The sequence below is a fragment of the Fonsecaea nubica genome (genome assembly GCF_001646965.1).
Source record: "Fonsecaea nubica strain CBS 269.64 chromosome Unknown Scaff10, whole genome shotgun sequence".
Lineage (NCBI taxonomy): Eukaryota > Fungi > Ascomycota > Eurotiomycetes > Chaetothyriales > Herpotrichiellaceae > Fonsecaea > Fonsecaea nubica.
Window position 1 is genome coordinate 250,831 of NW_019173683.1, and position 13,335 is coordinate 264,165.

The window sequence follows — 13,335 nt, forward strand, 5'->3', positions numbered from 1 at the left end:
GCTAACTCCTGGTAGAATACTTCTCCCGGAAAAAGGCGATTGAGATACCGAAGCCATGATGTAGGAACTTTATGGCAGATCGATCCCACTACACTTACCGTGCCAATATAGCCCGGCGCCGCACGAGGGAATTTGTCGTGAGAAGCGACTCGGGCCCCAATGGGCAGCACCGAACTGCGTCCGGGCGACATGCTGGGGACGACTATCACGGCGAAACACACGCTCGAAGGACGGTCTATGAGGAGCGTATTGTGATTGACCCTGTGCCGAAGAAGCCGCCGGTCCCACCAAAGAAACCACATCTGATTAAGAAACCGGCCGTTGTGAAGGCTGGAACTTCTGGTGTTCCTGTCGCGCTAAAGTTGTCTGGACTTTGGGGCTCGGGAGAGGAACTTACGGTTGGCAGATTTCCTTCAGGTGGGCTCTTCCTGGATAGAAAGGTGACACGGTATGGGAAACCGCCTCCAGTTCGGCTGCCGCCATCAGATTCGAGTTCTGATAGCAATTGAGAGGATTTCATGACTGTGGCCTCACAACTAGACATCTTATTGTATGTAGAGGGGGGATTGAACCCTTCGATGATCAGTGATCAGACCCATTTAGAAGACACAGCATTCACCTTGCCTTGTATAGCTACGTGCAACTTTGTTAATATGATATGGATATCTTCGTAAGAGACGTTGATGCCCAAAGACGCAAATGACTCGTCGCTTCAGCCAAGAGACCGTCTTGGCATCCCTCCATGACTCGGCCTTATTGTCGGACTTCACGTTCTTTATGGTGACCAGCGTATCTCTTCATATATCCCGCTGATTGATGCCGTACCGGTCTTGACTGGAGAGGGATTCTATGCTTTTCTCGACGCGATTTATCGACAACACCTAATGAGGATGGAGACCATGAACCGAGGAGACGTGGACACTGAGGTTGACCTGACAAGGATCGAGAAACTGCGCCGAATTGAAAAGAAGGCCATCGACGCGATCGACATTCCAGACTGGGAGACTGTCAAGAAACATTACAGTGAGATGGACCGGCTTGTAAAGGGGTGGCTCGCACCGGGCGATCCCAATGTGCTGCTTATACAAACCCATCTCGCCGAAGCATTGACAAATCAGGGCATGATTGACGAGGCGATCGACATTCAGCATGACCTGCTCGATCGAATAGAAGCTGACACAGAGGTCGAAAAGGCTATCCTAAATCACGTTCTACATCTCCAAATTGCAGTCGTGGAAATGCTTCTTCTCCGGAATCGCGGCAAGGATGCATTGGACATCCTCCAGAACGCACTCGAGGTTAGTGTAGAAGGCCTTGGCCGTAAACACGAAACTACCGACTCGATACGAGAAAATCACAGCCGTGTACTTGAGTGGGAGCGGAGGAACATCCAGAAGCGGGTGGATCGGTTGAAAGCAAAGGCAAACAGACGCGACAAGACTGTGCCCGTCACCGCAGCTACTGGATCTCCGATCTACAGCCCTCAGACGACGCCAGAGATTCGACTCCCATCTTCTACAGCTGATACCTTCGACAACGAGGCCGTGGGCCTGGGAATATGCATTGCAGGTGATACAAGTGAGTATAGAACTCGACGTCTGTTCAGAAGGTCTCATCATTGAATCAAGGCTCCAACACGAGCTTCCCTCGGCCAAGAAGCTCTTCTGCACAGCTGCCCGAAGGAACTTCGCAGCCTGTTGCTTTCAGAGGACGGCCGATCCAGTCGCCGAGAACGCGACCCGAACCGCCTGCGAAACCGCTCGGCTTGCAAAGGGATCAACAGCCAAACGATCTATCGAAGTTCGCCAGCTTGCGTGGCTCCCAGACTCCCTCACTACGCGCTGGCGACCCATCGAGGCCTGTGGCAAATGCATCCCCTTTGGCCCCTCCTCAGCAGACAATGCGGGCGAGGTCTGCTGATCATGGTGGTCCGGAGACTTCGTCTAGCAGAGCTGTGATCCGTTCCGACACCATTGATCCCGACTTCTCAGATGCGGCTCTTCTAGCTTGTGATGAGACTGAATCTAAAGAGCAAGTCCCTCCCCGTCCCCGATTGACGTCGCTAAGCGGGAACAGCACCGATGAATGGTTCTCGGTACACTTGAAAGAAACCCATTCTTTTCTCGAAGGCTTCAGAGTCCTCAACTCAGGAGCGGGTCTCCGACCACGTATTGCTTTCCTTGACACAGGGCTCAACACGGAGCACCCGGAAGTGCAGAAACTTAAACAGAGAACTGCCAAAGAACGACGTCTGCGAGGCTTCTGGGCCCCTCCGTCGACGGACTGGCGGGCGGACCAGGACGAAGACGGCCACGGAACAACCTGTGCTATGGTTGCGCACAAGGTGGCGCCCAACGCCGACATTTACATCGCGCGTGTCTTCAAAGATCGGAAACATGTCAATGGAGACTACATCATAGAGGCCAGTCCTCTCTTCTTTCCCAAAAGAGCATTGCTAATCGACACTTAGGCCCTCGACCACGCAGTGAACGTCTGGCAAGTCGACATCATCAGCATGTCGTTCGCCATATCAAAAATTGACAAAAGGACGAAAGAGGCCATGTCTGCCAAATTTGAAGAAATCAAAGACAAGGTGTTGCTGTTCGCCGCCGCGTCCAATTCAGGCCGGAACGACGGCAGAGCGTACCCGGCCAAGCGTCCAGAGGTCATGGCGATCCACGCCGCGTACGGGGGAGGCGGCCCGTGGAAGAACAATCCCTTGCCCTCCAGCGACGACGCCCACAATTTCAGCACCCTGGGCATGTACGTGGAAACGCCCTACACGGGACAAGCGACCAAAAGGGTTTCCGGCACGTCGGTCGCTTGCCCCGTCGCTGCCGGCATCGCGGCGCTCGTTTTGGAGTTCTGCCGACAGCCACTCGTGAAGATCAAGAAGCCCGAGAGATTGAAGCACAAAAAGGGCATGGCAGCCATCTTCTCTCAGATGTACAACCGGTTCGAAGCCTCCAAGGCCGGCAAGGAGGAGGATTATTTCTACCTGCGCCCGTGGAAGTTGATGGTCGTCAAAGACACGGACGACGACACCGCCGCAGCGTGGCACCGGGTTGCCAGCCTCATCAACGAAGCATTTGGCGAGGACTACTACTAAAACTCAAGAAAATTTTCCTGCCTTGTTTGATCAAAGCGCAATCCTCCCCCAAGCCACGGGCCATCTTTTTGGCGCGGTGAGATCACATTTCTCCCGGTCCAGAGGAGACAACTCTCCCGGCCGTGGGAAGCGCTACTCTCGAGCCATGAACGCACCTCGAGGGTTCGACTGGAGCCAGTCACGGCTTCCTGCTTCTTCTGGCCTGACAGACACCCATAGACGAAACTAACTACATACCTCTTACAGGCCGAAATACGTTTCTAGGAAACCTCCCTCGCATTGGCCCCGAAAGGCGAGGAGGGTACAGCATCTATTCACCCATCTATCTGTCTACCAAGCAGGCTTCTTGGCTAGCTCAATCAATACCTCCATTAAAACGAAAGGACGGGAACAGGGATGATGATGATGCTTTGTGTTGTCGAATTCACCAGGGAGAATAGCCCTGAAAGTTTGTTCTGTGTGACTACTGAATACGACTGTACATATCTCATATCTACGGTCACTATACACTATACATCATACGCCATATTACACCATTGAATGCATGTCGAGTTTGTCCCCCCGAGTAGGAGCAAATGCGTGCCCTCGTGAGTTTCACTTTCCTAACCATTTAACGCCAATGTGAGACACATAACCAATTCGAAACTTCCCTACACCTTCGCGCGTTGGGCGGCTTCGGCAGCGTCCATATGCCTCGTGGTTATATGCCGCCGCCGAGGTGCCATGTATACTAAACATCCTCGCCTTTCCCCGCCTTCTACACAACTTACTGACCACGTGAATACAAAATCTCATCCATGGCAATGCACGTCTCTGATTTTACACTCAAGCTATGTAGCAAATACTTCTATCTCTATTGTTCTTTTGATCGATCATCACAATGCTGCACCGCTGGTGGGAAATCATGCCTTCCGTATCACAACTGTCTCTCTCCCTGTTCCAAATACGGTTGAGCCATGTGAGTCGTCATTGATACCAGCTCTATCCCCATTTTGCTCAACTCTTCTCAAGTGAGGAGCCCCAACTGCTCCCGTAACCCATCAAAATCCCATGAATGCATGAAACCTGCCGCCAGGGGTGAACAAGGGTCTCCCCCAGCTAATGGAAAATAGACGCAATCTATCTTTCCCCTCCCCGTGCTTCCTGACGCCTGAGCCTGATATGGCAGTAATGCACAAAACAAGTCTAGAGTCTCTTTGAACGATGAAGGAAAGGTGCGATGTCGGCAACTTGCGAGGTGAGCGCAACGACTTGTGTTCGTTCTCACCGTTTGCGTGTCGCTGCGAGCAGTTGACTCGTTCGACCTATCGTTTACCACCTGGACCGGCCAAGGGGCGCAGCGTTGGAAGCAGTGAAACCGCCACGGCCTCCACGATGACCGCCACGACCACCATAGCCACGGCCGCCGCCGCCACCGCCGCCAGAGTAGCGTGCCATTTCTGCGAGGCGAGGTTCGATGCTTTGCTTCGACTCCTGGAGGACCGAAAGTAGGTCACGAGCTTGCTTGGCATCTAGAAGGGAACAAGGTCAGCAATTTATATCCTGTGTGAGGGTGCACGAATACGTACTTTCTGTAGTGAAGAGCGTGATGGCTGTGCCCTTTTTGCCAGCTCGACCTGTTCTGCCGATTCGGTGAACATAGTCCTCCGAGTTGTTGGGGTAGTCATAGTTCAACACATGAGTGATATCTCGAACATCTTCAAGTAAAGGTTAGCAACTCAGCCATTGGTGGTCTTACGGGGCGCTGGGGACCATGTGTGGTCGTGTGAGCGGAGGTGCATGTCACTCTCTGAAGCTCGGAGCATTATCCTTGTGGTGACAAATGTCCATGTCCGGGAGATCGGCAAGCGTCTACGGTCCTTGGGGGCGAAAGATCCTGGATTTGCAGTTTGATCTGGTCAAAGTAAATGTGTCCCACAACCTACTCGTGTTGGACAAAGCAGATATAGAGATGTCAGGAACAAGAGTCCCGGCAAACTGCAAGAGAATCCAGGATTTCCAGAAAAGGACCGACGAGAACACAAAAGCCTGGACAAGTTACGCAACGCAAGAGCGTAACAAGCGGAAAGAGAGCGCGGCACCATTCCACACGACGGCAATGGTAAGAGGTACAAGATAGACAATATAATAGGGAAAAGGGACGGGGGAAGGGGATTGCTGTTTGTTCATACCGATACCACGGGATGCGACATCCGTAGCGACCATGATTGGGCTCTTGCCAGTTTTGAATTCGTTCAGGACCCAGTCACGTTCATTCTGTTGCTTGTCACCGTGAATAGCTGTCGACCGTTAGCTCATAATCAAAACAGAGGATAAAAGGGAGAAATCATACAGAGGGCGGGCCATCCGTCTTGACGCAAGAATCGAGTGATTTCGTCAGCCACACGTTTGGTGCCAGTGAATATGAGGACTTTGTTGTTGCGATCTTCCATGATCTGCTCAAGGTGCTTGATCATACGATCTCTCTTCTCGAATTCGGACACAACTTCGACGATTTGGGTAATTCGGTGATTGGCCGACAAATCCATCGAGCCGATATTGACCTGGATGAAGTCATTGAGATAGTCGGAGGCCAGCTGTCGGACTTCTTTGGGCCACGTTGCAGACCACATGCAGGTTTGTCGATCGGGACGGATTTGGCCAATAATCTTGCGGATCTGAGGCTCGAAGCCCATGTCCAGCATACGGTCAGCTTCATCGAGAACCAAGTAAGTGACGCGGCGCAGGTTCGTCTTTCCAGACTCGAGCATGTCAATGAGACGGCCCGGAGTAGCGATGCACACTTCCACACCCCTAGTAAGGTCGCGGATCTGCCCACCCTTAGGAACACCTCCATAGACGCAAGTGTTCCTAATCCGGGAAGATTTGCCAAATTTGGTGATTTCTTGCTGGATTTGAACGGCGAGTTCTCGAGTCGGGGCAAGAACAAGCACAATGGGACCATCACCGGGGGCAAGGAGTGGCTGAGCATTGATGTGAACGATTGCGGGAAGGCAGTAGGTCAAGGTCTTGCCTGATCCGGTCTCGGCAATACCGACGACATCACGACCAGAAAGAGCCATAGGCCAACCTTGAGATTGAATCGGAGTGGGTTTTGTGAAGCCTTGGGCCTTGACTTCAGACATGACATAGCTGGGGAACCCGGCTTCATCGAAGGTTTCGACTGGTCGTGGGACATTGCGACCTTGAACTGTGATCTCATTTTTTCTGCGGAACTCATCGACATCGCGTTGTGACCTAGCCGTAACTATGGGATCCTCCTTGTAGAATGACTTTTCGAATTTTGGTAGATTGTTCAGATCCCAAGTTTGCTGCTTCAGGCCGGCGCCCAGGTTGGACATCTTGTCGCCGCCGCCGCCGCCAGAGTATCCGTTGGATCCGCCGTAGCCGTTGGTGTATCCGTTGGAATAGCCGCCATGGCCGCCGCCGTAACTGCGGAATTGTTAGTTACGATCCAGAAAAAGTGAAAAATCAACCTGCGCCAGGCGATCCGAGACCTGCAAGTCGGGCGCGGGACATTGATGACGCAGACAACGATGAATTTGAGAGATTTTCACATACCCATTAGAATAACCGCCGTCTCTTGATGAACCGTAGCCACCGTAAGACATGATGGGCACCGAAATTTGTCGATTCTCTGTAAAGTCGGAAATGAGAGGGAAGGAGGGTAAGAATCAATTGGACGGAGTCAATTCTTCGTCTAAATGGAATGAGAGCGTGAGGGACTGTGTGAGAGAGGGAAAAAAGGGTTAAAGTGAACAAAGAGGTGAGAGAAGATTGTTGTGTAAAGAAGGGGGCGGAGGGTTGAAATTTTACAAATACAGCGAAGGCGAAAAGGCGAAAGGCAGCCGCAGCCGCCGCTAGCAATTGGCTATACCACAAGAGGAAAGTGAACCGATATATCTCTTGGCATGAAAAACCGACGTCAACGAGCGCTGATCTGACCCTGATTCTGCCTCTGACCGTGGCGTCTTTCAGTTCCTCAGAGACGAGGTCCAAGTCAATAGTGGTTCCAGTGATCAAATCATCATCTCCTCCTCTCTGTGCCATACTACGCCCCTCACCAAAATTAGTCGTGCCGATTGAAATCTCCTACTACCACTCGTCCAACCACGGTATTCGCTTTCCATCTCACCCCTCGCAAGTGGTCCTTTACATGGTAGTACATGTGTCTCGCAGTGCCTGGGCGTCAAGGCCCGAGACCAAAATAAGTCAGGTCGATCACTCAGGCATTCGGATGATTGCTACTGTTATGTCTGAAGCTTGTATCATAATCATCACCTACTCCGCTTCCACAGCCTAGTTTGTCCAGAACATGGTCCCAACAGGCACTCTACCTGCTACTGGTTTGATTGAATCACACGGACTACTCAACTCATGATGAGCCGAATAGAGCTTCCTTCGGCACCGAGACATCACAGAATACGAGCGGCTTCCATCCCAGTCTGAGGTCGACAATCCTCGTTTTCGCCATTGGAGATGAGTTGTGCGATGAGCTTTTGCACGTGCTGGAAGGAGCGAAGAGAGAACATGACTGCGTTGGCTTGATAGACCCAGACAGTGGAAGTTTTGAAGCACCAGCTATTCAGTGAAGCTTTTGGGGAGAAGGCCCATCCTGGGTGTAGCTTATGACTGTAGGAACATAGCCATGAATCAGTTCAGTGAAGCGGACTAGAAAACTCACTCCGTTCCAGAATGAAAGAGAACCCTGGCACTTGACTCATCCCCCCTCTGCCTACCATTAGTCCTCCTGTATGTTTCCCTATGGCCTGCCCTTTCTTCATGATTCAGACTCAGACAATCCCCCCCGGCCAGGGCACATCCCTGGCGCCCGCGCCCCAATTATCATGCCTCCCGTCGACATATGAGATCTTGAATTTACTCAGCTCGAGCCCCTCCTGGGGCTGGTCGAGGGTGACGGCGTTGATGGAGAAGAAGTCGTGGATGGTGCCCGAGCCGGCGGGGAACTCGAAGCGGCCCTCGCCGCAGACGTGAACGCCGCAAGTGCCGCAAAAGTACTTGTGCACGTCGCGCGAGCGAAACTGGTAGTCGCGCGCCTCGGACAGCGACGCGGGCGAGACCAACACAAAGTCCGAGCGCGGGAGGCGGATGCCCGTGAAGCCTTGTTTCAGGCAGATGGTGCAGTTGCACCGGCCCGCGGCGGGAGGGTCGCTCAGCGCAAAGGTCGCTTTGTACTTGATGAAGCCGCAGTGGCAGGAGCCTGTGAAGGTCTTTTTCTCCTCTTTTGGTCCGCTCATCTTTTTTCTTTGTCGGTCGTGGGGGACTCGAACGCTTGTGATGAGGAGGAGGTAGAGAAAGAGTTGTGGGATGCTGATGTGGTAAGTCCAAATTCAAGAGAAAGTCAAGATCGGAGACACAATACAAGCACCCTGTTATCACACAGGTTGATGAATATCTTATAAGTCTCCAACAAGCGGCCCCATGCAGATCTCCAAAGCTCCGTCTTATTTGAATCTGGTTTGGTGCAAGGCAGAAATGCATCTTAGCTCGCTGGTGCCTGAGACCCTGACTCGAAGCAGAATAATGTCCCCAACTGTTGGGCAACGAATACGATGAACTCTATATTTTCTCCATCAGACATGTTGAGAGATATCAGCCATGATTGGAAACTCCAGAGTCTCACTGACTGCCCCGTACTCGGTTCTCATTTCCCTCTACACAAGACCTCAACCTAGTCTGATCCTTGGTTGCGTTTCCTGAGAACAACTTCAACACCATCTTGCCGTACCATCCAGCCGCCACGAACCTTCCACTCCAAATCAGGACGCGCCAATGAGAACTAGTCCATAATTGAACTGTGAGTACAAACCAGAACCCGACAAACGCATCATGAGAACGAACATACCGTGTGGCGACGAAGCAGCTGCGGCACCAGCTTAGAAATCTCCAACATGGCAATATTCTTACCCAAGCATCCACGCTTTCCATAACCAAACTGTGAGCATAGTCAGTGTCTCCAGCATGCGCCAACGGGTTGTGTAAGGGATCGAGGAACTTCATACCGCAAAGTTGGCCCTTTCCATAGCCGCAAGTCGTTCCTCTGACTCTTCAAGCCATCGCTCTGGCCTGAAACTATCGCAGTCCTCGCTGTACACTTCCTTATTTCGTCTGTGGCTTGCCGGTCAGCAATTTCGAGAGGACTTGAAAGGGGTCGAAGATGAAGCAATAGAGATCTGACTGACGCCGTAACCCATGGGTTTACTCCCACAGTCGTGCCTTCGGGGAAATAATGACCCTCCAGGAAAGTACCTCCGCTTGGGACGTATCGTTCGAGGATAAGGCCAATAGGGGGATGCATGCCTGTAATTGTCAGAACAAGTCTCTGGGAGGATTCGGAAGAAGTGGAACTTGCGTATTGCTTCCTTGATGCAGGCCTGCAGGTAGGGTAGCTTGCTCGCCTCGTTCCACGTAATGTATTCGCTTAGCCGGCACTCTTTCTCTGCACAATCGAGCTCCGCGACGGCCTTTTGCAGAGTTTCCGGATTCTTGAGAAGATAATACATGACCTAGAAAAATGAGAACGCCATTGTCAGATGAATAGAAGACCAAGTGAACACGAAATCTCACCGCAGTCAATGCCAATGCGGTCGTATCAGACCCGGCTGCAATGTTGTCAAAGTTGTACAGCATGATCATCCTGTCCGTTACAGCCTCGGGGTATTTGGCTTGAGCTTCGAAACATCTCTCGAGAAAGTCGCGCTCTGTCTGACCCTCATTTGCCCTGCAAGCCACCCTGTCTCTTATTCGATTGAGTGTGAAAGTGACTATTGGATTGGCTGGCCCGTATTTCAGCATCAGAGGATTCTTCAAGAGAAACCGGTCCACGATTGGGATTTGTCCAGCCTGTAGAGTGTAAAAACGGTCAGTCTATCGCAAAAGAAATCGTGATGACAAACTGGCAATGATTTACCAACTGAAAATACTTGGTAAAGGCGCGAATGCCAATCATGATACTTTCAACGTCAGCTTCTGATTCGAGGAAGCCGATTTTCTTGCTGAACAGGATCTCGCCTCTACCAAACCATGTGAGCAAAAGCCTTGTGCCTAGGACGAGCACAACTTACATGACATCAAAGGCGAAACGGTACAGCCACAATCCCAGGTTTAGGGGCCTTCCGGAAGCAGCAAGGTGGTCCAGTTTAGATATAAGCAACGCAACAGTCGAGTTGACCGCCGGCTCAAACTCGAGGATTGTAGACATACTGTATGCATTCACGATAGGCTTCCTGATTTGCGCGTGGTAGGCTTCATCGCGGCTCTCAAACAGACCCGGCGTGCATCTACCTTCGTACCACAGTTCGGCGAGGGAATAAAACTTGGTCTTTTTGAAGTCTGACTTGATCCCATAGATGGTCGGTATGAGGTTTGGGTCAGAAATGGACACAACACGAGGACCAATCCTCACAAAACGTGAGTTGTGCTTTCGGTGCAACGAGATTTGTGTCTCGGCTGGGTTGGAAAGGAGGGTGTTTAGCACACGCCAAAGGTTCGAGAAGCCTGCAATGAAAGGCCCTGGGATTGAATTCAGATTTCCTCCATATTTGTTGATCAAAAGTCTGGCAATGAGAAATCCTAGGAGCAGGACTGTCCACGAAGGTTGAAAGAATTCGAGGATCTGCCCAGGCAGGGCCATTGAATCGGCGGAAACTGTTTGGAGAACCAATGTAAGGCGCTTTTTGTCCACAGGCTGCCTAACCTGGTAATATGCTGGCAGTATGGACAACACTCACAGACCGGGGTGCATATGAGCTTTGCGAATGAATTGAAGATCCCGGATCGTAGGATCCCGCAGGTCGTGGAGGCCAGCGCGCATCAAATACCCAAATCCTCCAATCAATGTTTCTGTCAAGGAATTTCAGACCTAGCATATAGTGCGAGGAGAACCGTGTGTAGTGCGTACACCGTAGTCAGTAGTAGTACATAACAAGATACAATCATTGTCAGTCGTCCCCAGGGTAGATATACCACAACGTCCAACAACGTTTGATGCATGTGCAGGTGTTGCTGAGAGGGCCCAACGTATTGAGTGATTGACACATGTCATCCAGACAGGGTGATATCACCCTCCATTGCATGGGTTGCGCATCCCTACCTCATTGCGGCTGAAGGCCCTGTTTGCCATCTGTAGACACTGTGTGAGTGGCCTTCTTACTTACATCGAGAAATTGTTTCTGCAAGTCAACTCGTCGCGCTTGCGACTGTAGCTGCAACGCATGGTGGCTTGACATGAGAACTCGTATTGAGGGTGACTCGTGACAAGTTGGAAATCGGGTTAGTGATGTGTCACAACGTCGAGCTGGGCACCTGGAATGTGTCCTGGAAACAAAGACCTATCAGTTTGCTGGACTCCTCGAGTCCAACGGCGTGATCTATTGCCTGTCAACCGCTACCTCAACTTCCGAGTAAAACATATCAATGGGCGGAGAAGAAAGCGTGGAACAGTGATGCTGTGATGCATGGCTTTTCGTCGCGCTGCTATGTGATGGAAGCATTAAAACCTGGGTTGAAGGCCATTGTAGAGGGTGGTAGGAGGAAGTAGCCCTTGGTTAGGCAGCACTGCAATACGAGGTCGCGTGTGGCAGCTTAGGATGATGTTCTAACATGCTCTTATGTATTGCTTATTGTGGTGGGACAACATCGTGATCCCTGCATCTACGCCCCGTGACGTTTCCCAAGACCTGGTCTCGGATTTCACGCTACTTGACGCTACTCCGCACATACAAGGACGACTAGTTCGAACGATGGAACAAAAATTGAAACAACAATTATCATGGAAAACTTGTCTCATCTCGTTTTTCACTGGCTTTCAGTGATACTAACGCCTAAACTGGCATGGCAAAAGCTAGCGCCGGTACCCTTTTCATGCATCGATTCATCGATCCATTGATGCTCAGAAGCCTACAAGCTTCAGACGCTGATCGCAACTAGAGGCCAGGAATCCGGGCCACGACTCGAAGCCCAGCTGTCAAATCTAGTTCATCTGCTTGATCAGAGCATTGATAGCCTCCTCTCGGTTACCCAGATCACCACCCTCGATGTAATGCTTGAATTTCCTGGCACGGAAACCACCGTTGGGGTTGGACAGCTTGAAGGGCCACAAGAAGTTGCTGGCCTGCTTGAAGTTCGGTCCAACAGTGAAGATCTCGTGGATCAAGTCTTCCATGCACACAATGCCGTATTTGCCCAGGTTGTCCTCGATAAGTTGGTTGTCAGTGAGCGCAATGCGTTGCTTGTTGATCTTTCCATATCCGCGCTTGTAGATGAGCTCGCGAACGGTCTTGAGGTTGGGATAGCCGTAGGCAATGTAGGGGTTGACAATGGTAAGCATCTCTTGCGTGGCTTTGGTCAACTTGACGAAGACACCATTGTTGATCTGGAGCAGGCGGAGGAGCTGGAGAATTTTGCGAGGCTTGGGGGCGATCTTGTTGATACTGACGACAGTTAGCAGTTGCTTTGCGAAGGCGAGAATGAAAAACTCACCCCTTGATTCTGACGACGAAAACCAATTTGGGTTGTTCATCAACAAAGAAGTTTCCCTGTTGCCGGCTCAGGCGAGCGACCCTGATCTTCTCTCGCTCGGCATCACGGTACTCTTTGACGTATGTCTCCGCACGCTTGAAGATGACGCCACGTTTCTCCTTGTTGGCCTTATCAAGACATGTTAGCCGATGTACGCCATCTCCAGATGATCACATATTGTGGAGGCGGCATGAATGTTCAGCCCCGAAAGATGGTATAACAAAGCGACAACATTGACCTGAGGTCTAGCCGCGCAGTGGTATTTATCATCACCACATTATTTTCCAGGCAAAAAGTGGACAATGGACCAACCTTTTTTCTCTTCTCGAGCGTTGCGGCACGCTGTTCTCTGGCCTTCTCCTGGCTCTTCCTCTTCTTCAACAGGGTCTCAGGTACCAGGACCTGGTCCTGCGTCGGCACAGATCTGTACGGGAGGGAATCGAATCAGTATAGTCCGCAGGTGGTGTAATCGCCGAGTCGGAACTGCAGCTATGGCGCGGCATTCTCAAACTGGATGTTTTGGCGTGAACTCGACGAAATGAATTTGATCAGTGAGAAAAGATGGGACTCAAAAAGTCCAAATCTTAAAACTCTCAACTGACAATGCCCCGATCGGAGATCAGGAAAGATTGTAGCTCCATAACAGGTACTCAGGTCTTGCGACCAAGCGAGCATGTCATACGAGC

At 51.3% G+C, this 13,335-nt stretch overlaps 6 protein-coding genes across 6 annotated transcripts; 2 read left to right on the top strand and 4 right to left on the bottom strand.

The window, feature by feature from the left end:
- Nucleotides 1-71: 71 nt before the first annotated feature.
- On the top strand, nucleotides 72-509 carry AYO20_02371 (hypothetical protein; the record flags this gene model as incomplete). Its single annotated transcript, XM_022640675.1, has 1 exon — nucleotides 72-509. One exon carries the CDS (start codon nucleotides 72-74, stop codon nucleotides 507-509), a length of 438 nt encoding a protein of 145 aa, XP_022503324.1.
- Nucleotides 510-899: 390 nt separating this feature from the next.
- On the top strand, nucleotides 900-3,109 carry AYO20_02372 (hypothetical protein; the record flags this gene model as incomplete). Its single annotated transcript, XM_022640676.1, has 3 exons — nucleotides 900-1,578; nucleotides 1,629-2,398; nucleotides 2,471-3,109. 3 exons carry the CDS (start codon nucleotides 900-902, stop codon nucleotides 3,107-3,109), a joined length of 2,088 nt encoding a protein of 695 aa, XP_022503325.1.
- Nucleotides 3,110-4,420: 1,311 nt separating this feature from the next.
- On the bottom strand, nucleotides 4,421-6,720 carry AYO20_02373 (ATP-dependent RNA helicase DBP2; the record flags this gene model as incomplete). Its single annotated transcript, XM_022640677.1, has 5 exons — nucleotides 4,421-4,620; nucleotides 4,678-4,806; nucleotides 5,281-5,388; nucleotides 5,442-6,541; nucleotides 6,671-6,720. The coding sequence occupies 5 exons, from the start codon at nucleotides 6,718-6,720 to the stop codon at nucleotides 4,421-4,423; spliced, it is 1,587 nt and encodes a 528-aa protein (XP_022503326.1).
- A 1,182-nt stretch (nucleotides 6,721-7,902) lies between these two features.
- AYO20_02374 (hypothetical protein) lies at nucleotides 7,903-8,367 on the bottom strand (the record flags this gene model as incomplete). The annotated part of the gene is made up of 1 exon (XM_022640678.1): nucleotides 7,903-8,367. The coding sequence occupies one exon, from the start codon at nucleotides 8,365-8,367 to the stop codon at nucleotides 7,903-7,905; it is 465 nt and encodes a 154-aa protein (XP_022503327.1).
- A 522-nt stretch (nucleotides 8,368-8,889) lies between these two features.
- AYO20_02375 (hypothetical protein) lies at nucleotides 8,890-10,763 on the bottom strand (the record flags this gene model as incomplete). The annotated part of the gene is made up of 7 exons (XM_022640679.1): nucleotides 8,890-8,925; nucleotides 8,976-9,065; nucleotides 9,133-9,238; nucleotides 9,380-9,636; nucleotides 9,698-9,973; nucleotides 10,041-10,143; nucleotides 10,195-10,763. The coding sequence occupies 7 exons, from the start codon at nucleotides 10,761-10,763 to the stop codon at nucleotides 8,890-8,892; spliced, it is 1,437 nt and encodes a 478-aa protein (XP_022503328.1).
- Nucleotides 10,764-12,101: 1,338 nt separating this feature from the next.
- Nucleotides 12,102-12,841, bottom strand: AYO20_02376 (60S ribosomal protein L7; the record flags this gene model as incomplete). The annotated part of the gene is made up of 3 exons (XM_022640680.1): nucleotides 12,102-12,561; nucleotides 12,611-12,777; nucleotides 12,824-12,841. 3 exons carry the CDS (start codon nucleotides 12,839-12,841, stop codon nucleotides 12,102-12,104), a joined length of 645 nt encoding a protein of 214 aa, XP_022503329.1.
- Between the last annotated feature and the right edge of the window lie 494 nt (nucleotides 12,842-13,335).